At 40.1% G+C, this 19,884-nt stretch overlaps 2 protein-coding genes across 3 annotated transcripts in view; one reads left to right on the top strand and one right to left on the bottom strand.

Annotated features, from left to right (window-relative positions):
• Positions 1 to 4,431, top strand: part of NPC1 (NPC intracellular cholesterol transporter 1) — a 27,969-nt gene extending 23,538 nt beyond the window's left edge. Inside the window, exons 22-25 of the mRNA XM_048080025.2 lie at positions 726 to 957; positions 2,025 to 2,138; positions 3,001 to 3,163; positions 3,809 to 4,431. Coding sequence (XP_047935982.2) covers positions 726 to 957; positions 2,025 to 2,138; positions 3,001 to 3,163; positions 3,809 to 3,891 — 592 coding nt within the window. The 3' untranslated portion in view covers positions 3,892 to 4,431. The remainder of the gene's footprint in view (positions 1 to 725; positions 958 to 2,024; positions 2,139 to 3,000; positions 3,164 to 3,808) is intronic.
• Positions 4,347 to 19,884, bottom strand: RMC1 (regulator of MON1-CCZ1). Of its 2 annotated transcripts, none has more exons than XM_048080028.2 (20): positions 19,600 to 19,884; positions 17,802 to 17,878; positions 16,552 to 16,636; positions 16,123 to 16,179; positions 14,970 to 15,056; positions 14,153 to 14,293; positions 12,412 to 12,515; positions 11,788 to 11,877; positions 11,578 to 11,683; positions 10,250 to 10,361; positions 9,137 to 9,235; positions 8,678 to 8,731; positions 7,717 to 7,845; positions 7,290 to 7,396; positions 6,323 to 6,442; positions 6,058 to 6,135; positions 5,783 to 5,887; positions 5,629 to 5,697; positions 5,264 to 5,489; positions 4,347 to 4,526 (listed from the first exon to the last, which is right to left on the bottom strand). In XM_048080028.2, the coding sequence occupies exons 1-20, from the start codon at positions 19,768 to 19,770 to the stop codon at positions 4,447 to 4,449; spliced, it is 2,097 nt and encodes a 698-aa protein (XP_047935985.1). In that variant the 5' UTR covers positions 19,771 to 19,884; the 3' UTR covers positions 4,347 to 4,446. The 2 variants fall into 2 exon arrangements, with proteins under 2 accessions (XP_047935985.1, XP_047935986.1); XM_048080029.2 differs by having other exon boundaries at positions 9,137 to 9,181; positions 19,600 to 19,879.

Here is a 19,884-nt window from a genome sequence, read left to right as displayed (position 1 = left end):
CCCATCCTTGTGGTCTCATTGCATAATGAATCAGTTCAGACCCTCTGCAGTAGTTACTGCAGATACTACAAGCAATCTCAGGCACTACCACATAGCCACTGCTATAGCTGCTTATGTTGCAGTAGGAGACTTACCTTGACTTTCAGGTATAACGTTCATTGAAGTGGTAGTAAAGACTTGTCCTGTAACAGCTGGTGTTCCATAGGAGTGATTCTGAAGCCAGTTCTAGCTGGTGACTCTTACAATGACGGAACTACTTTATCACAAAAGCTAAGCCAATGCTAGCATCTTACTCTTGGTACTAAGTGACTTCTGTTGTATATTTCTTGCCTGTAGTTGGACAAAACCTAAACAGCTCAAAACACTGAGGTGTTTCTAGAGTCACTTGGGAGTTTTCACTAGGTAAAGCACATAGATCATGCAGCTTTGTTAGCTCCAGCTAGCTGATCTTTCTTCAAGGCTAGTTCTAGTCTCCAGACTTCTATATAAATGGCAAATGACAGTAGATACTCATCACCCTAAGCAGCTTTGTTCAAACATTCTCTCTTACTGCATTTAAATACAGTTACTAAAGCGGAGCTATTACCTATCGGGGGCTGAATAGAGGGGGAACTGTTCTGAAGTTCAGACTCACCTTCTAATGGAAAAAAACTGTGGCTTTCTGCAGGACCAGCTGTGTTCCTGGCAAGTAGGATGGCTAATCACAACATCTGCTCTTTCCACAGTGTATTTTATGTCTTCTATGAACAGTATCTGACAATTGTGGATGATGCTATCTTTAACCTCTGCATCTCCTTGGGATCAATATTTTTGGTGACAACTGTGCTGCTTGGATTTGAAGTATGGGCTGCTGTTCTGGTTTCAGTAACTATTGCTATGATAATCGTCAACATGTTTGGAGTGATGTGGCTCTGGGGCATCAGCTTGAATGCAGTTTCACTAGTAAATCTTGTTATGGTGAGTTAACGAGACATTTGTCTGCTTCTCTTTCCAAGTATTGAACAGTTTAGTGTGTCATTCATGACACTAAGTAGTCTTTTTCTACAAAACTGTCAGACACTTGAACAATAGTAGTAGAATTATCTTAATACTTCTAGATGGTGTATAGAAAATAGAACTAGTTTGTCAGAATAAAACTAGTACAGCTAAAATACAGCAATTGAAGTGTAAAATAGATGGCTTCTGTTCTGTGGCAATAGCTGTGTTACTACTTAGGCTAGGTGCTGTCACCTGATGTTGTTCATGCCTAAACTTAATGTTGAGGCTTCTGCTGTATTCATGTTCTGCAGAGATCTATGATGTGCTTGCATCAGTATTGTTCCTGCATAAATGGGTGAAAACATGGGCAGTGAAAGCCCTGGCGAAACGCTGTAGATCTTAGCTACTAACAGCTGAGTGCTGCCAATGCGCTGGTTAACCTTGTTTTCCAGAGGTTTGTGGCAGGTCTGAGAATGTTACGAGAAAATAAACCATTGCCCCATGCTACAACGAGGCATATATATTCATGAAAGTCTACCTGCTGCATAAGTAAAGGATTTCCAAGATGTTTAATGTTGTAAATGATGAATTTCATCTTAATAAGCCTGCTTAAATGAAGCGTTAAATTCAGCTGACCTATGGTATAAAATCTGTGTGTAACTTGGTGTTGTTCTAAAGCTGTGCTATTGTAGCTAGTGTCTAGAAACTGATTTCAGTGTTAAGTGATTGCTGCATACACACGCTGTATTGAAGTCAGCTTCCTGCAACACCAAGAAACTCTTGTCCTCTAACACCATTCCCTATTCTGATTCTTGTTTAATCAGATTATCACCAGTCACTACTAAACAGACAAAATGCCATACAGTACTCAAAAGCCTCTAGTGACAAGTTAATGCTGAACCTGTAACTTGCAATGACACTTTTCCAATGACTGGTAACGGATCACAAGTAGAAATTTTCTAGCCTGTGTAGAGTTCTGAGTAGAGACCTTACCATCAAAATGCTGATCTAAATGACACTTACGCATGTTTTCTTTTTCTATCTAGAGCTGTGGTATTGCTGTGGAATTTTGCAGTCACGTCACAAGAGCATTCACTATTAGTACTAAGGGCAGTAGAGTAGAGCGTGCAGAAGAAGCTCTGTCTCACATGGGCAGTTCAGTAAGCATCTACCTACTGTACTGGGGAAAAACGAGTAGCCAAGTTGGAACTATAGACTGTATCAACATCCTTAAGTTATATATAGGATGAATAGGATGGCCCCAGGATGGCCTTGCTTGGGGGTGGGGGCTGAGGAAGGGGTGGGGGGGATGGGGAGGAAATGACTAATCAAAATTCTTAAAGATCAACCTAGGCTTCTACCAGCAATAGGGATGATCAGGACTTCATTAACTTCATATTAGCCTGATATTAATACTACCTAGTAGTCGAGAACAGAGCTAAAAGCTTTAGCTGAACCAGTAGTTCCAATTAATTGAATTGTCTCATTAAGGTTTAAGCGCTTCTCTCTTCCAAATGCTCAGAGGTAACTTGGAAAAGTCCTGAATACGGGAGCGTGCTGGAGCCTTGCGAACAAAGCAGAGCTCAGTACTCGGGCAGTACTGTCATCTCACTGTAATTCAGATGAGCAAGCTGGGGGGGTGGGGAGCGGAACAGACTGTTCCAGTGCTAGATGTACTTGACCACCCAGGAAAGGAACTTTATTGAAATGTAAGTTACTCCAAGTAATGTCTTTCTTTAGCATATGTATGGATCTGCCTGACGTCAAAATCAAACTAAAATTGTTTGGCTGTACAGATCGGTGTATATTTTTATCATACTGAGCCTGGCCTGTAGTGTCAAGTAGGACTAAAAGGGGAACTCTTCTCTTGAGTAGGTCTAGTAGGTTGGTTTGGGTTCTAAGGAGTAATAGGGAAGCTGGTGTGCTACATCTAGGAGCTTCAGATTACATAAGCATTTTCAGCAAATGCTAAGTAGTTAGAACATGAAACTCTACTTAAGAAAACCACTTCTTAATTGACAGGTCTTCAGTGGAATCACACTGACTAAATTTGGAGGAATTGTAGTACTGGCTTTTTCCAAATCTCAGATCTTCAAGATATTCTACTTCAGGATGTATCTAGCTATGGTTCTTCTGGGAGCAACACATGGACTAATATTTCTTCCAGTTCTGCTTAGTTACATAGGTAAGATATGAGTCCGCTTTAAAACGCACATAAACCAAAAAAAAGCTTAGCTGCCTGTAGATATCTTTTCCTATGTTAATAGGAAAAAAAATTACAAACTTAGAAAATGAAAAAAACACTTAAATTTGCCTCTCCATCATGCAAGTAGCCAGATCCCTTGGAAGAAGAGGGTTGGCAGTGCAAGCTCACTGTTACAGGTGTGCTCAGCCTGTCCAGCACGGTTGCACTGTGCCATTCTTAACGGAGGTGTCTGCCTAGGCCCATGTGGCACAATGGCCAGTAGCATGTCTCCAAACATGGGGACATGGCCATGGGTACAACAATCCTGCTGTGGGATGTGGTTCCTGCATGCGCAAAAGTGATCTCACTGTGCAAGCTGAATGGTCTAAGGGCTGTCCTCCTTCAGTCAGGAAACTCAAAGCATACACGTTCTTAACACCCCCTTAGCAAGTCAAGTACGAAGATTTAAAAGCTATTGTCCTTGCTGCTGCTGCTGCTGGCAGCTTTTGACAGCTGAAGGCGTACCTGAAGACTCTTCAGTGTTAAGCTGGACCTAGGAAACCCGATAGTGGTTCTTGTTGACAGCTGCTGACTGATGTGCTGTAATGACGAGACTTTGCAATAATGCTCTTTTCTCTTATTCAGGCCCATCGGTAAATAAAGCTAAAACTCACGCTGCACAGGAGAGGTCCAGAGGTACAGAACGAGAGAGACTCCTCTACTTCTAGTTTTTAACAGTGCTCAGTGGATTCTATGAACTGTGGCCTAGGCCCACCTCTTGTTAAGAACTGAAGCGCAGCAGTGTTCTATGACTATCACTGTAACCACCACTGACTCGACTCCTGCACAGATTCAGCTAGAAGATAGCAACTGCAGCTTTGGACATGGCTTCAAACTCAGGAAATGCTACGTGGGGCTCATGTAACAGTATTACTAAAAGTAGATATGTTAAGTTACTAAAACACTTCTGTTTTCAAGAGGTTGCATCTTTCTTCTAGAAACCTAAACCAGCTGCATTGCAAGTTGAATAGCTTTTTTGTCAACGAAACTGAGGTGATGTGTATGAGAATGGACTGCTAAACCACTGACACTAATTTTAAATGCAGGTCAATGCAATTTTTGTCTCTATTTTTAAGGGGGAAGCCATCACAAGTTGTAATATTTTTAGTACTATTTGCCAAAATGTCTTGTATATACTTTATTATAAAATAGCAATTTTGTAGTTCAAAAATCTACTTAAATGTAATAAATTAAGTTTATACATTCCAGTGGGAAGAGTATTTTCAGAACGTTGTGGGCTTCATGAGAGCTTGTTCTCCAAATACTTGTTTGAAGAAGGTGACATGTTCTTCACAGTGCTCACCTAAGTGGGCAAAATAAAAGTTTGTTAACATTGAAACTGAGGAACTGAGAAGCAAGATAGTGTAGTTTAATTTACTTCAGTTAAGTACTAATTTACATCTTTGATGCATTAGAGTTGAAAAAGTTTTAACAACTTCAAAGCAGTGGAATGTTTTAAGGTATTTCCAGTCCTGTGACAAATTGTGTTGCAGTAAAAGCAGGTGTTTGATCTAGTTCCCCTATCTGACCAGGGCCTTGCACCCATTCAAGTTCTCTATGCTCCAGATTTAAGATCCTGAAGTGGGATTCTGAGCCTTTGGACTACCTAGTGACTAACAGGTTGTTGGTACAAGGAGTTTGGCTTGGGTTTTAAAATGAGAGGAACTGTAGCGCAAAACAGGCCTTGAGCTTTGAACTGAACTCAAAGGCTGTATCTTGATCCAGTTTGTGGCTTCAGGAGAAAATAGTGAGTGGAGGTACCAGCTTTAATAAATTAAGTGATGCAGGCAACTGCTAGCCAAACAAGTTACCTTCATCTGAGAGTTCCTGTTTGTCTTGGAGTTGCTTTACTCTGCGTGCAATATATATAAAGGGGTAAGCCTAGTTAACTTTGGAAGTATGCTTCAAGGTAAGACTAAAATACACTCCAGCTGAGTCTGTATCCTAAGACAGAACCCAGTGCATGTTAGCCTGTAAGTGGAACAAGTCTTAGTTCTGTTTGTACAACAAATCATCTGTGTTTAACTGCTTATTGCTTACCTGGTGTGAAACTAGGGTTTCCTCGTAATCGCTGATTTCTTTGTTCAAAGAATCTGAATATAGTGTAGAAAAGCATGTCATCATCTGCTTGTTTTGCTGCATCAAGGAATTTGCGGGCTGAAATACTGTCATGTCCTCCAATACCCCTGATGAATCTCAAGGCAGCCAGAACTTGGTGTTTGGACAACAGAACTTCCACTATTTCATCATTTGCAGTGGAAAGCCTCTGAAATCAATCACAGCTGTAAGAGTATGTTCCTAAGAAATGGTTTAGATGCTAGCTAATCACTTCAAGCTTGGTCAGGTAAGCTGTTTGACAAATCTAACCCTAATGTGACACAGATACCGCAGTTTGAAATGCTTACTTTTAACATGTCCAGAGAGAGCTGATGTGCAGGAGGGTAAATGCTTTCCAGGGACAGTAACAGACAAGCCTAGGGCAAAAGTAGAAATAACTGTGGAAGTCTGAAGACATCCCACCTCTATCACTAGTTTATTGAAGCAATTTGCCTTACGTACCAGAGGCTTTGAGTCACTGAGCACATGGTACTGAAGAAACTGATGGAGCATGTAGAACAAGTTGTGTTGAACTAGGGTTTTGATGACCAGCTCATACAAATAGTGCTGTAAATACAAGAAGCCCACCATCAAAGGCATGTCTCAATACTGGTTTTTAGATGTAGAAGGTGGTAGTGGACAGAACTCACACACATAGCTAAGAATGTTTTGACATTCCATGTAACGTGATGGAGTGAGGCGGTATAGTTGGTGCTTCATGCATTTAAGTGCTTTACCTGAACTGCAATCTGGAACTGGTTGAGAGAGCGAATGTATTCCATCAGGACTGCTATAGTGAACTTGTGAGGTGCTTCCTAGACAAGAAAAAAGTATTAGGTAGCCCTTCCCTCGCTTTCCCTTCTAGTGACAAGTTAAGACCACACAAACGGAGAAACAAGATGTTTTAATCCTGACAGAAATAAAGAAAGCCTCCTGCTTGCTACTTCAAGTAGTCAGCTCAGTTCAGCAGTAGGCTCACAGTAAACCTATCACTTAACTTACCTTCTTCTCTGTAAATACGGATAAAACATGGGTGTACATGTCAGACTGGTCAATAACTGCTTGAGTGCGGACTGGACGTTTCAGAAGCGGGTTACTTCTACTCTGGCCTGCTTCTACCACCTACAAGGAGAAACCCTTTAAGAATAGTGTAGTCTTGTAGTACAGTTTTAGTTAAAACTTGTCTAGACAGACTGTTTATAGGTCCCTGTTGAAAACATTTTGTTGAGCAAACTCACATCTGTGGTTGAGTTACACTGGATGCATTCTGTTCACTGGGGGCTTTCATATTGAAATTGAAAACAAAAGTAGCTGCTACTTATGTATCTTACAGCCAGGAGATAAATGGGCATATGACATTGAGGCAGGCCCACCCCCTTAACAGAAATTTTGTATGTGACTGTGCTACAAGAGCAGAACATGCTAGATTGTCAGTAGTTCTGACATGCAACAGTGTTCCAGAGGTTGTGCAGTAGTATAGCATGCTGTGAAATCAGTGGTCTGGAACTACTGCAATAATTACGGCTTCAAAGCTGCTTTTTGAACTTCTACCCTCTTTCTTTCTCAAGTATGAGGGTATGTTAGTTGTCTTACTGGAGATGAACTATGCAGCACCTCTGGAAGCGTTCAATGCCAGCTGGGATGGGGCTTTGGGCAGCCCCAAAATGGTAGGTACCCCTGGAAGAGGGGGGTCAGATAGAGCGTTCAGATGATCTTCGATGTCCCTTCCAACCCCTTCTGTGATCTTCCACAGCAGAGTGCTGAATAAAGCTGTCATCCGCAAGTAGGGAAAGAATTGCGTGTTGCACACACCTTTCTTCTGTGAGTTTGAGGACTGCAAGGGACTGACCTTGGGGGGAACCTGACATTCCTAAGTAAAGAACAGGTATTTGGCCTCTGCCACATAATGCAACTTGAAATTCAAATAGTGTTACCCTGCCTACAAGCTGCTATAGCTAACATGGTTTACCATAGTATAGCTTTGCTCAGCTTCCAAGTACTTCTTATATTCGTGATTCAGTTTGTCAAAAACAGTTGCAATCACAGGCAGTGATCCCCTTCCTGGCTCACTGAGCACTGAAAAGATATAAAAAAAAAAAAACTATGAGGAGAAACAACAAGGGCTTTAAAGCTACCTTGAAAAGGATGATCTCTAAGCTGTATGCTAAACTTAACTGAAAATGTGTCTTTAATGTCAGATGCATTTTAACTAAAGGGGGGTAGCAGAAAGCTGAATTATTTCATGCTGTTAATTCATTCAGAGGGGTGACTGACACTTCATATGACAAAGCTTGTTTCAGAGGTGATCTCAAATCTAAGACCAGTCCAGCTAACTTGTACAAGTATTTGAGGAGGCAGTGTTGCACTTTCAATATAGACAAAGCACTTAAACTTACTTTGAGAGCACACAGCTAGGATAACCATTTTGCATTCTTTCCTTTGAAGAAGGAAATCCATTAGTCTTCCTTTATCAAGCAAGAGGTTAACTACAGGCTCAAGTTTCACTTGGAGATTCCAGAGGTAACCTTGAATTGAAGGAATAAAATAAACTGAATTGCTTTAGAAAACAGGGATATCTAAACTATACCTCAAAGGACAACACAGATCACAATTTGCTTTCCCAAACGTGGCTTAGAGCAGCATAACCCTGGCAGGATTTTTAAAGGAAATGCTCATCCCCAGTTGGTACTGTTAAGAGTAGTCATCTTACTAGGTACATCTGCTAACCACTGTTTCAAGCTGCTTTGTGCGCTGAAGGTATAAAGTAGTTACTGGTGTTGAGTAGGAGAGTTAGTTTTCTTGGTAATACCCTATGAGATATGTTCTGGATTTGTGATGAAAGTAACACTGATCGATAACATGTTTTGGTTCTTGCTGAGTAGTGTCTACACAGTCAAGGTCTTTTCTGCTTCTCAAGCTGCACTGTCAGCAGGGAGGCTAGAGGTGCACAAGAAGCTGGGAGGGGATACAGGCAGGGCAGATGGCCCAAACCGACCAAGGGGCTATCATGTAACATATTTCATGCTCAACCATAAATGCTGGAGGGAAAGCAAGAGGGGACTGAGGTGTGGCCTTTGTTTTCCCAAGTAACTGTTATATGTGCTGAAGCCCCGCTTTCTTAAAAAATGGAGTAGTAGAAAACTAATTCCTTATTTTGCTCAGATTGCATGTGCAGCTTTGGTTTACCTACTGAACTGAATCTCAACCCACAAGTTTTCTCACTTCTGTCTTTCTGATTCTCTTCTCCCCCCTGGGGAGCAAGCAGCGGGGTGGTACTTAGCTGCCTACTGAAGTTAAACCACACCAACAAGCCACCATTTTACAAAGATTAGCGTAGTCAAACAGCTCACTGCTCACCTTCACTTGCACTGATGATAATATCAGGTTGAAAGACAATCCACGAAGATGAATCTAAATGTTAAAGCTTAACACCCATCTTAGCATTGATTCTAGACTGTTGCTACTATATTCACATAATTGTACTGAAGCAGAATGAGTTAACATACTTGCATTCACTGGCACAGCCTCTCTCTTGCAAGATCTTGAAACACAGCCTTGGATGTTTATCTGGTTTCATGGTGTATCTATCCAGTAATTTCACACAAGTATCTCAAATGACTGAGAAATACTAATGCATTACACTGGCATCCCTTATTTATAGCTCTGTAAAAGTAGTAAAGGCTCTTGTGAAGCATACTATTTCCTCTTGAAGTGGTAAATGAGCTAAAGCCAGATTTAGTGAGTCAGGCTATCATGTTAGCTTTTTCCATGCTTGGTACATAAGAGTCTGGCATTTTAGGAGCACTTAAAGGATACAGAGTTTACACGGAACAGGAGACTGACTTGTTACAGAGGCTGGACCTGCAGAAAAATTAACATCAGCTGAAGAACAACGGTAGTCTGGCAGCTCCTGTGCTAACAAAACACAAACCACAAGCTCACACTGAAAAGGCAGTATAGGTTGTAACATTCTAGCAGTCCTAGAGCAAGCAGGCAAAACAAAAAAAGTTACATGCAGTTGTGTAACTAGATCATCTATAAGGAAAACTGACAGTGTAGGAAAGGAAACCCGGCATGTAGGAAGTCATGCATGCTGAAGCATTCCATCTCTAATACTGTGACTCCAAATGCATTGTCTCCTACTTCCTTTATTTACATGTAATCACTTTCGTTCCTTTAAAAGCAATGTAGGTTTGTACCTTCTGGTAGTAACCTTTACCCACAGATTTATCACATACTTTCTATTAGTGACTTCAAAATTTTGTTGTCAAAGAGTTTTTAAGGTGCAATCATCCCTAAGAAGAGTTTTTCTTCTGTAGAGAGTGCCACACCGTTTTGCCATAGAGAACTATGCTCAGATTAATTCTATCTATTAGCAAACAATTAACTTTGAAGCTGGAAAATTATCTGCTACACTTTTATTACAAAAAGCCAGAAAGAAAAATCTAAAATCATCTTTAGTATTGATGCTAAGCTGATCCTAAACTTGACTCTAAGCCTGGACTGTCTTTCAGGCTCATGATGTGGCCCAGAAAATTAAATAGTCATGACTTAAGCCAGAGAAGCATTAAGTGCTTTGGAGTACACACCAGCTTTTATAGCTGTGGTCAATGGGGAAAGGACAGGGCATACAAATAATGTGTATAACAAAATAAATAAAATTTGAAAGATCTTTGCTTTTAACACTTCAAAGCATTATAGCAAGTGTACAGCTTAAATAGCATCTTTTACTCTTCTGTCAGAAGCATGAATTCAGGACAAGAATTTCTTATCAGTTCCTTGCTATATTCTTTCTCCCCTCACCTTCTCCTTCCTCACTATGTATAATGGAAGTATCAGTAGGCTGAAGCACTCTGGTATGCCAACTGTTGCATTTAGACAACCCCGATAATAGGTTAGAGTGTTTATTATATAGTGTAATAGTGCTACCTGCTACAGGTATTTGATAGGGTTGTATTGATCGAGGTGGAAGTACAAACTGATGGATGGTAGTAGACCCATCAAATTCTCCTTTTAGCTTGATGTCAAATATGACTGAAGTCTGAAATTGACAAGAGAAATTAGTTTTCACAAAATACAAATTCCCACCCATTTAACATGTATTCAGGTCACTTTTCGGAACAGGTTGCCCAGGGAAGTGGTGGAGCCACCATCCCTGGGGGTGTGTAAGGAGAGGCTGGATGTGGTGCTTAGGGACATGGTTTAGTGGGTGACATTGGTGGTAGGGGGATGGTTGGACCACATGGTCTTGGAGGTATTTTCTAACCTTAATGAGTCTGATTTCCATCTTGTGTTCTGCATAATAACATCATGTCAAATTCACTGCTTAGTTATGGACTCTAGAAATTGAGAAAAATTCTGCAGCCACCTATGATATCCTCATACTCATACCCTTCAGTCTTGTTAAATACAGAGTTTACTAACATTTTCACCCTGTATGTACAACATTCGTAGTGAAAATCTCACATGGTGGAAATTTGCTTCACTGCCAGCACCAACGAGACATGACTTGGCAGCTACCCTACTCAGTGTGGTATTTGTTTTGTGTGTGTTCATACAGTCGTATTTATTCCCCAGCATTTCAGTCAGGCTATAAGGGCTCTGGGTTGAATGTTAACACGTAGCATTAATATGAATTACGACTGAAACATCCACTAACCAGCCTAACAAGATATACTGACCCAGTTCTCAAAGCTGCCCAGCAGGAGAAACAAAAGCCTTTCCACATGTAAAAAGCAAAGTACCACTTCAGCTTTCCTACTGACCAAGCCTTGCTACTGTGACTACAGTCAAATAAATTTTACCCACACTATCATGTGCATAAGATTATGTGTGTTCCTGTAAGTTTTCAGAAACCTGGCTTTTCAAACAAAAATTTTTGGTCATAGAAACTGATCATTCACATTTTTGTGATACAAGAAGTTCCCATGATTAATAATTCAGTACCCAAGTTAGCTCTACCTCTCCACAATGCCTTAAAAACCTACACAGTGCAGCAGAATAGCACAGTAAAATAATACTAAAAAAAGGGACACAAAAAGAGGCATTAGAAAAAAAAAACGATGAAGTGCTATATCCATCAAGGTCAAGGGTAAGTTTGAATCTTTCACCTTTATGGTGTTTTTGTTTCTTCCCTGCAAATACTCTGGCTTTCAGCAATGCTAAGAACACACAAATGTTTTCTAAAGCTAACGTGTATAGTTATGAAAATGTCCAACTTTTGAAAGTTAAGACAAGAAAACATAAACAACTCAGACCTCAGTATCCTGATGATGTACTACCACCAAGTTATCCACAACATTTAGTGCAAACTTTCCAGTTCTGTTGAGCTTTAAAATGTGCGTCTTCTTACAGGAGCCCTCTCTACGGAAATAGAGAACAGCTGGTCAGTACGCCTATCCAAAACAGAAAAGCAGAAGTCTCTTACACACATGAAGTGTTACAAAAGTTCTTTATTCTGCTCTTACCTTGGCAAGTGATAGAGGACTACTTCTGCTCCTGTACTATTGGAAGTCCTTGAGTGATGCCTCAAATAGAGGACGTAAAGCTGCCCGTATCTAATGAGACAACAGGATTAAAACATCATTTGACAACAAAGAGCTGGGAAGGAAATGAGACCTACGACATCCTTTCTGAAACAAAGGCATAAAGCTGTCTTACTCTAACGTCCTGTTAGAACCATGTTTTATCCTAGAAGAACAGAGATGAGATTACCTAAGTCAAACGACCAATTAAAAGTGAGAGACTGAAACAACACTTGGTAAATCACAACACAGTCTACACACATGCAAATTAGACATAAGACTAACTCTATCAGCAGATCAACTCAAAGATAAAATATTCTCAAGATGTCTGGACTAATCAAGAAGAATTTCATGTAAGATTCCTCAGTTTGCATCTCGTCCCCACCCTGCCTCAGGAGAGTTGTTTAGACTCTTTGTTCAAAGCAGTAACCGAAGCACTTTAAAGCCCTTTAAAGCAGGAGTACTGCTAAAACAAGAAACAAGTGCAACCACAAGTGCAAACAAGAGCATCCCCAAACTCTCAGACTTTTCCAAGGAAAGAAAAGGCTTGATTAGTCAGATACATACATTGTAGCCATGGCAATATCTCTTTCAGAAAGGCTGAGCTTGGAGGACTTGGGTGCTGCAGGTAACTCAATTTCAAATTTTGATAGTTTTGACATTGTTCCACTCTGTTAAACAGAAACAACAACAAAAAGCAGCAATCCAACATTAAGACTTGAAACTGGAAGGCGGCCTTGACTATGCATTAGTCAAAGGTTAGATGAATAGCACCCCCATGAGGAGAAGAATGATGATAGCTGGAAAGATGACTGACACCTTTCTACTGGGATCCTAAACAAATACCTAAGATATCATAATATCATCCTGATATTATAACATCAGCTTCAGCTAGCAAAACATTTCAGTCTTAGCTAAGCCAACACAAATTTGTATGCAAATCCCAATGAAAATGGCTTGGAGATCTCAAACATAAGTTCTCTCAAATTCCTCTTTCACAGTGAAAGATGTGCTCCAACTCTTAAATAACAGCTTACTGAGAAGGGGAAAAATATCAGTAATTCCTATCAGTCACAGTCTCTTTTTGTTCCTACTAACTCCAGAATCTGCATTAAACTGAGTGCATACCATTTTTCCCCCACTCGAGATTTCCTCCTCTCTTCCTCTTTTTGCATGGAATTTAAACAAATTTTCAAAGCTGCTGAAACTTCTACCGAGTTTCGCTTACCATGCTCATTAACTTGTTCTTGAGTGTGATATGCAAATACTACAGAAATTTCTTCTTTGCTAGAGCTTTATTTTCAAGAGATTATTTTAGCACAGTACTTTTCTCAGGAAATCTTTATAAATACTTTCTGAATACAAAATGAGAGTTATTTAGCTACAACTTGACACAAAATATGAAGGAGAGTGAAGCACAATTGAAGTCCTCACAAAGGAAGCAGTGAGAGTACGTTCTACCTAGACACCCACGAGGATATTACTTCAGGATCCAGTAAAGACCCTATGTGAGATCAACCCAAACCAAGAAAACCATCTGAATATGCTTCTTTTTAAGTATGCTCCCTTAGACTACCAGAGCAATGTGTAAGCCCTTAAAAGGAGCAAGATGAAGCCAGTAGTTCTGTTCCTCATTTTTTCCTAAATCATCTTACTGTACAATTAACTTATAGCGAATTCTAATTTTCACTGTAGTGTTTTTCCAAGCCATAAAGAGAAATACTCTCACCAGAACCTTTACTGTTGTCCACAGGGAAGGGCACCAAGAAAAATAAATAAGGTATACCTAGCCCTCTCATGCTTGGAACAATAACTGTTTCTTAGGCACTAAGTTTTTCTTTTCTTTTTCAAGTTCATCCACTCGCATGTAGAAGGATATAGTTACAATCGTAAGTGAAAGGCCCTTATTTTTAGTTTATAATGCTAGAGAGTTCAAATGCCCACATAGAAATAAAACCTTTACATAAATGAAAAAGAGATCTTGAAAGATACTTAAGTTGTCGAGTACTGTGTCACTGATACTGTCACTGATTTTCTGTTCCCCTTTCTCAAGGGGAACTGCCCAACATTAACTCAGTACACTTCTTTCCAAAGTAGGGACATAAGGAAAAAGTGAATTAATTTTAAGCTGTTGCCAAGGATCTAGCTTACAGATTTTACTTTGTTCTTTGCTTATTGTCATGTAAAGATGTAAACATGCACCTCTTGGAAGAAATCCAGGAAAAGAAACAGAATGCTTGACTGAAGTAGCAACCTAAAAAAAAGCAAGCTCTCAACATGAAAAAAAGTGTGGAACATAGTCCTTTACCTTGAAATAGAATGGCTGCAGGACATTGCCAAGGACAGTGGTTGACAGAAGAATAACAGAGCTCTCTGGACAATACATATACCAGTTGACATTGATATTCTGATTCTTCAGAAGTTTTAAACTTCGTTTCTCTGGTAATACCTGGAAACATGAGATATTACCATTATATATAAATATCAGGATTCCAACAGCATAAATGGCACACAGCTTTGGAGAAAGTTTATAATACCCCTCATCACCGATGTCAGAAAGGGCTGTTTATTCTTTAGATTTCTCCAAAAACATGTGCAAAGGTAATTAAGAAAATCACACAGACTAGTTCAGACAATTAATTGACCAATGTAAGAGGAAGCTACCAATTTGCAGAAGGGTATCGCTATCTTAATCAACATTTGCTCTTCACTGCATTTGAAGCATGCACACATCTTCCTTAAATCACAGAATGGCAGAGGTTGAAAGGGACTTCTGAAGATCTAGTCCAAAATGCTGATTTGTTCTGCATGAAGTAATATTTCACATTAAATTTACAAACTCATTTCTATACTAGCCAAGAGCACGTCAATCTTGAGTTCTCAGTATTTAATTCGGAACTCCTTTATAGAGGATCTTTGTTAGATGCACTACATTACCTGTTACACTTCCCTCACTCTGAAAAAAAAAGTATTTACCTTAAAGTAGTCTAAACAAAAGAGAGGTACTTTTTAAAAGAGCATTTTCTCAATTTGAAAGCTAGAAGAAAATAATTCAAAGATACTGGAAGAAATTAAGATTTTCTAATTTCTAAATGCGTCTAACCTACAGGAGTTGTTTGCATTACCTGATAGAATTCAATTCCTTGATCTGTGATGAAGACGATTTCTGTTGAACTTGTCCAGCAGAATCCTAGAATATTGGCATTCTTGGTCTTTTAACAAACAAGCAAACAAGAACTTTTACTTGGAAAAAGTAGCTATTCAGATAAGCTAATATTATTAAATGAAGAATGTGAGATCAAAGGCCATTTAGTTATCCAGTCACTGGAGTTCATGCACTTGGCAGCTGGACGCCCAATATACATGAGCTGCTTTTGTCGAAGACTCCCAAAACCATGTATGAACATAACTACTGTGTGACTTCAACTTCTGGTAGCATGTAAAATTTACAAGTTTATTACAGAGTCAATTTTTCTTCTCCCCCAAAGACAACCAAGTTCTTCAGGTTCAAACCATACTGCCAATTCAAATAATTCTTGGCAAGAAAAGCCTGTTCCTTCCATCGACAGAAACAAAGAACTAAGATTTCCCATGACTACACTCAGAACTCTATCATAAATCCTTGCTATAACGCTTTACTCAAATGCATAATCCTCAATATTGAAGCAGAGTGTGCTTCAGCTTTAAAGCCCATGGGAATAAAGGAATCTTTGCAAATCCCAATGTTTAAAAATGTACTTTAGCATTCTATTACCCCACATTGTATTTTCTCTTAATTAACGATTGGAAAGTACCAGGGACAATAATAGCTGTTTCTCATACACTGATCATCAAGAAATGAGAAGGGTTGTTTAAAAATACCAGACAGTAAGCTGTCAGTAGTTTGCGTACTCTATCACTGATCAGTAAAATTAGGGCAAAACATCCAAATTAACATTTCTGACATTAGTATAATTACTTAAAAAAAAAAAAAGCTCTTGGTCTCTTCTCCTCCCCAAACCTTGACATTTGTTGCTTTCACAGCATTTCCAGTTCCTTCTAAGACTGGATTAGAGTGACTGAACCAGGAAGGGTTGTAGTGGTTTTTTGTGGCATTGTTAATACCTGTTAATTTACCTCAATTCAGATAGACAGTAGCAACTACCTATCTCTTACATCACATTAGTGTTTTGGAAGTGATTTTTTTTTTTGGTATCTCAATTAGTTCTCTTGTAGAGTGGAGGCCACCAGCGTAAGTAACATTAGAGTTTTACCTACAAGCTTTGAACATTTATTTACCTTACATTCCTGTGTATATTCTAGCTGAGGGCTGTCTGGAATAAAATTCAAGAAATCCTGCAACGACACACATGAAGCACATCAGCAAGTATGAAGCACAGAATACTACAGGTAGAAGAGAACAGTTATTAGCCGATCAAGTTATTTTGGATGAGATACATAGAAATAAGCTTGATTTACTATATTCTACTTCACTTCTTCATAGGAAACAGCTCCACCCCTTCACCTTTCTTAAAGGATGATACCCACAAAGCAACAACGTTGCCTTGCAGCTGCTCAGCCTCTCAGGGTGAGAGTAAATTTCACTACAGCTGTTGACAGTCACCAGAACTCTCAAACTTTAACCTCAGAGGCTTCTACTCTGGTACTCTTAAGTACTAGAGCTTCAGCTCCAATTCCCTTCCTGTCTGCAGGGCGTAGGAGTCTTACCACGCTTTTCGATGTTCTCTGCACAGCCAGTATCTTGTTTCCTAAGGAAAACTTGATGCATTTTACTTCACCCTTGTCTTCCATTCTATATAGGAAGAAAAAGAAGTTACGTGAACATCGTCTAAAATAGTTTGCTATAGAATTCTGTAATACACCCTCAAAACACGGAGAAGAGAGAAAAGTGTAATGCAAATACTTTTGAACATAACTTCGGAGAGTTGCTGGACACATACAGGATTCAGAAGTTGGCGAGATAACAGCAGTTCACTCTTCAGAAGTACTGAACACATCCATGACAAAAACACGGCTAAGATTGCACAAACTAGCACCTGAAGTTACTAGAGCTGCTCCGCTCTGCTGGCCTATGATGGGGAATTGAAAGACTGCAGAACTATTCAAACCTGCAATCTCAGCTCTGTCCCAGCGCTTCTGGAGTTCTGTAATACTCACTGACATCCTCTGATCAGCTCCTTTACCACCAGGACTACTGCTAATAAGACACAAGTCTACTCAATTCCCCACTAAGATTCATCCTCTAGAAGAATTTCTGAGGTTAAAGTGGGAATGAGGTTAACAGCACAGTAAACAAATTGCTTCTTCCGTACCTGGGTTTAAGTAGCCTTTGAGTAAAAGGCTACTTCCTAACATATACACAGCAGAGTACAGAGAGTCATCACTTTCAACAGAGGCATTTATAAAATAGTTTTCTGAAAATAGAGCAGTTTCATTGAAAATGCTGCTGAAAGATTCTGGGGGAAGGTGGCGAGGATGACTTTCAACAAGAAGATAAAAGAAACCAAATCAAATTTAAAAAAGAAACAAAAAAAACAAGAAATCCACAAGTCTGAAATAAGATGCTTGAATCTCTGGCAGAAATTCAGAGAAGTTACGGTTCTCTGCACGTTTAGGTTTACCTCATTTTGTTTAACTTGCTAAACCACATCCTTGGAAAAGTCACAGCTGCTGTAAGAATCACAAGCTTGAATCCCCATAATCTCTCACATTTACAACATGTTTTAATGAAATATTGTTGTTACAGAAAAATCCACAGCTTTATTTTTTTCAGAAGACTACAGATTCATGAGAGAAAAGCATACCATATTAATTACAAGATTATTGTTAAGAACAAAATAGACAATCACAAGTACTTGTGAGTTTTATGCTGGAAACACAGCAGATCGAGAGGAAGTACCACATAATTTAAGACCGCAGAACACTATTCCAAGACAACAAAAGTGAAGGTGCCTTACCTGAATGAAATGGGATTTCTGTCCTCCAAGCCTTTAACAACAACTCCTGTAGCTCCACCAGATCGAACAGCAAAAACCTATTACAAAAGGACAAATCAATTATTTTCTCTGGAGCTCCAAGTTTACAAAGGTACCTACACAATACTGTAGGCATTTTCTGAACTGCTGGGCAAGAAAAAACAGAAGCTGTTTGTATAAACGTTTTTGTTTTGTATATTCTTACTTACATAATTCAAGTATTAGTAAAAAAAAAAAAATTTACTTAAGAGTAGGTCATTGTTTAAGGAAAACAGCTTGGGGACTGGGAAGGGATAAGATGCAACTCACTGACCCAGAAAGCTGATCTTGTCAGAACATGTTACTAGATAGGAATAGGTTAATAGTAATCTGCAGTTTTGCCTGTACCTAAGAAGTGTCAGCTGACTTGCACTAGCAACCAAAGGATGTCTTTAGCACAACTGCTTACACATTTGTGTATAATCTGCTTGATGCATACTGCTTGTCAACTAAAACAAGGTAACATTAAGATAAAAAAACCATGCTGTACAAACTTCAACTGGCTTAAAAAAAAAAAAAAAGCAGATGCCTTATTGTTATAGTTGTACCTGTAGAAGCAGTAAACACACAGGTCAGGTCTTGGAATAATGACATAACGATATACTGTTTCATAATATAAACCATGCTGATGGTGCAGTACGCCCATGCAGGAATACAGGTTTCAAGGCTATAAACTGCAAGCAAGTCCATAGTCTTACCAGAATGATAAAAACCAATTTTAAAATACTTTTAACATTGATGTAGATAGAAAATTAAGGCAACTTTCTCTTAATTTGTGCAAGACAAGAAGGAACAAGCTCTCAGAAGACTCTTTATGTGGGAGAGAGTCATTGAAATGCTGGACAGAGATGATTTAGATACACACTGGAAATTAAACAATTTTAGATTAGCAATAAAAGATATAGAATTAAAGTTACAATGGAAAATAAGTTTATTTCGATCACTTTCTCACATCCACATCATGATCCAGTGCCTCCAGACAAGCGCACTTACATACTCATATTTCAACTGTCCCTTGAAATGTACATAAAGTGTAATGGTTTATAGAGAAAAAGGACCCCAATAATCTTGAATACAGAACAGCAGCAGTAAGTTCACAACAAAAATATTGCACCCCCCCTTCAAATCTGATGCTGATCTCGTCCATACATCAGATGGCAAACAGTGCCATTTGTATGGGGAAGAAAGCGTGAACATTTCAAAGCTGCGAACACCGAACTTACAGGATGGTTACAGGAATTAGACAGCCAACAGCACCCACGCCGATACAAGCATCAGGACAGACTGAGGACCTTTTAGCTACACTGAGCCAGCCGTACAGAAACCCACAGGGATATTTAGCACACTTAAAAGAAGGAAAGCTGAGAAACGTAAAGCGAAGCAGCTGGTCAAGAGCCACAAGAAAAGCTTCAAACATTATTACGTGAGAGAATATGGAGGCTTAGGAATTGAAAAACTCAGTCCATTGTCCCTGAGGAACTCCAGAACACCCTTACGACAGGGAGGGCGATAACAAGGGATTAGAAAAAGAAATTCCCAAATTCCCCCGGGCCCGCAGCGCCGCGGCAGGTGCCGACGGCCAAATCCCCACAGGAGCACCACAGCGAGCGGCGGCCGGGGGCAGAGCCGCCAAACCAAGAGACTAGGGGAGAAAAATTATTTTGAAAAACAGAGAAAAAATAAGTTAAAAGGGCGTCAGGAAAGGACGCGCCGCCCAGCCGCGGCCCGCCGCCGCACCCACCTGCTTGTTGGCCTCGTCGAAGAAGACGCAGTTGACGGGGTTGGCCTTCTCGAAGTGCACGGGCCGGCCGCACAGCGCCAGGTAGCAGCCGCCGCCCCGGCTCTCGCCGCCGCCATCTTCTCCCCCCGGCGCCCCGTCCTCCTCCTCCCCCGGCGGCGGCTCGCGGCTCATGGCGGCCGCACCAACGGTCCCCGGCCGTCCCCAACGCCCCCGGCCGGCCGGGCGGCCGCTTCCTGTTTACACTCCCTCGCCGCGTGACGCGGGAGCGGCCCGCCTCACAGGCGG

The sequence above is a fragment of the Anser cygnoides genome, chromosome 2 (assembly GCF_040182565.1).
Source record: "Anser cygnoides isolate HZ-2024a breed goose chromosome 2, Taihu_goose_T2T_genome, whole genome shotgun sequence".
Classification (NCBI taxonomy): domain Eukaryota; kingdom Metazoa; phylum Chordata; class Aves; order Anseriformes; family Anatidae; genus Anser; species Anser cygnoides.
The sequence above is the reverse complement of the archived record's forward strand: the minus strand, read 5'-3'. Positions and strand labels throughout refer to the sequence as shown.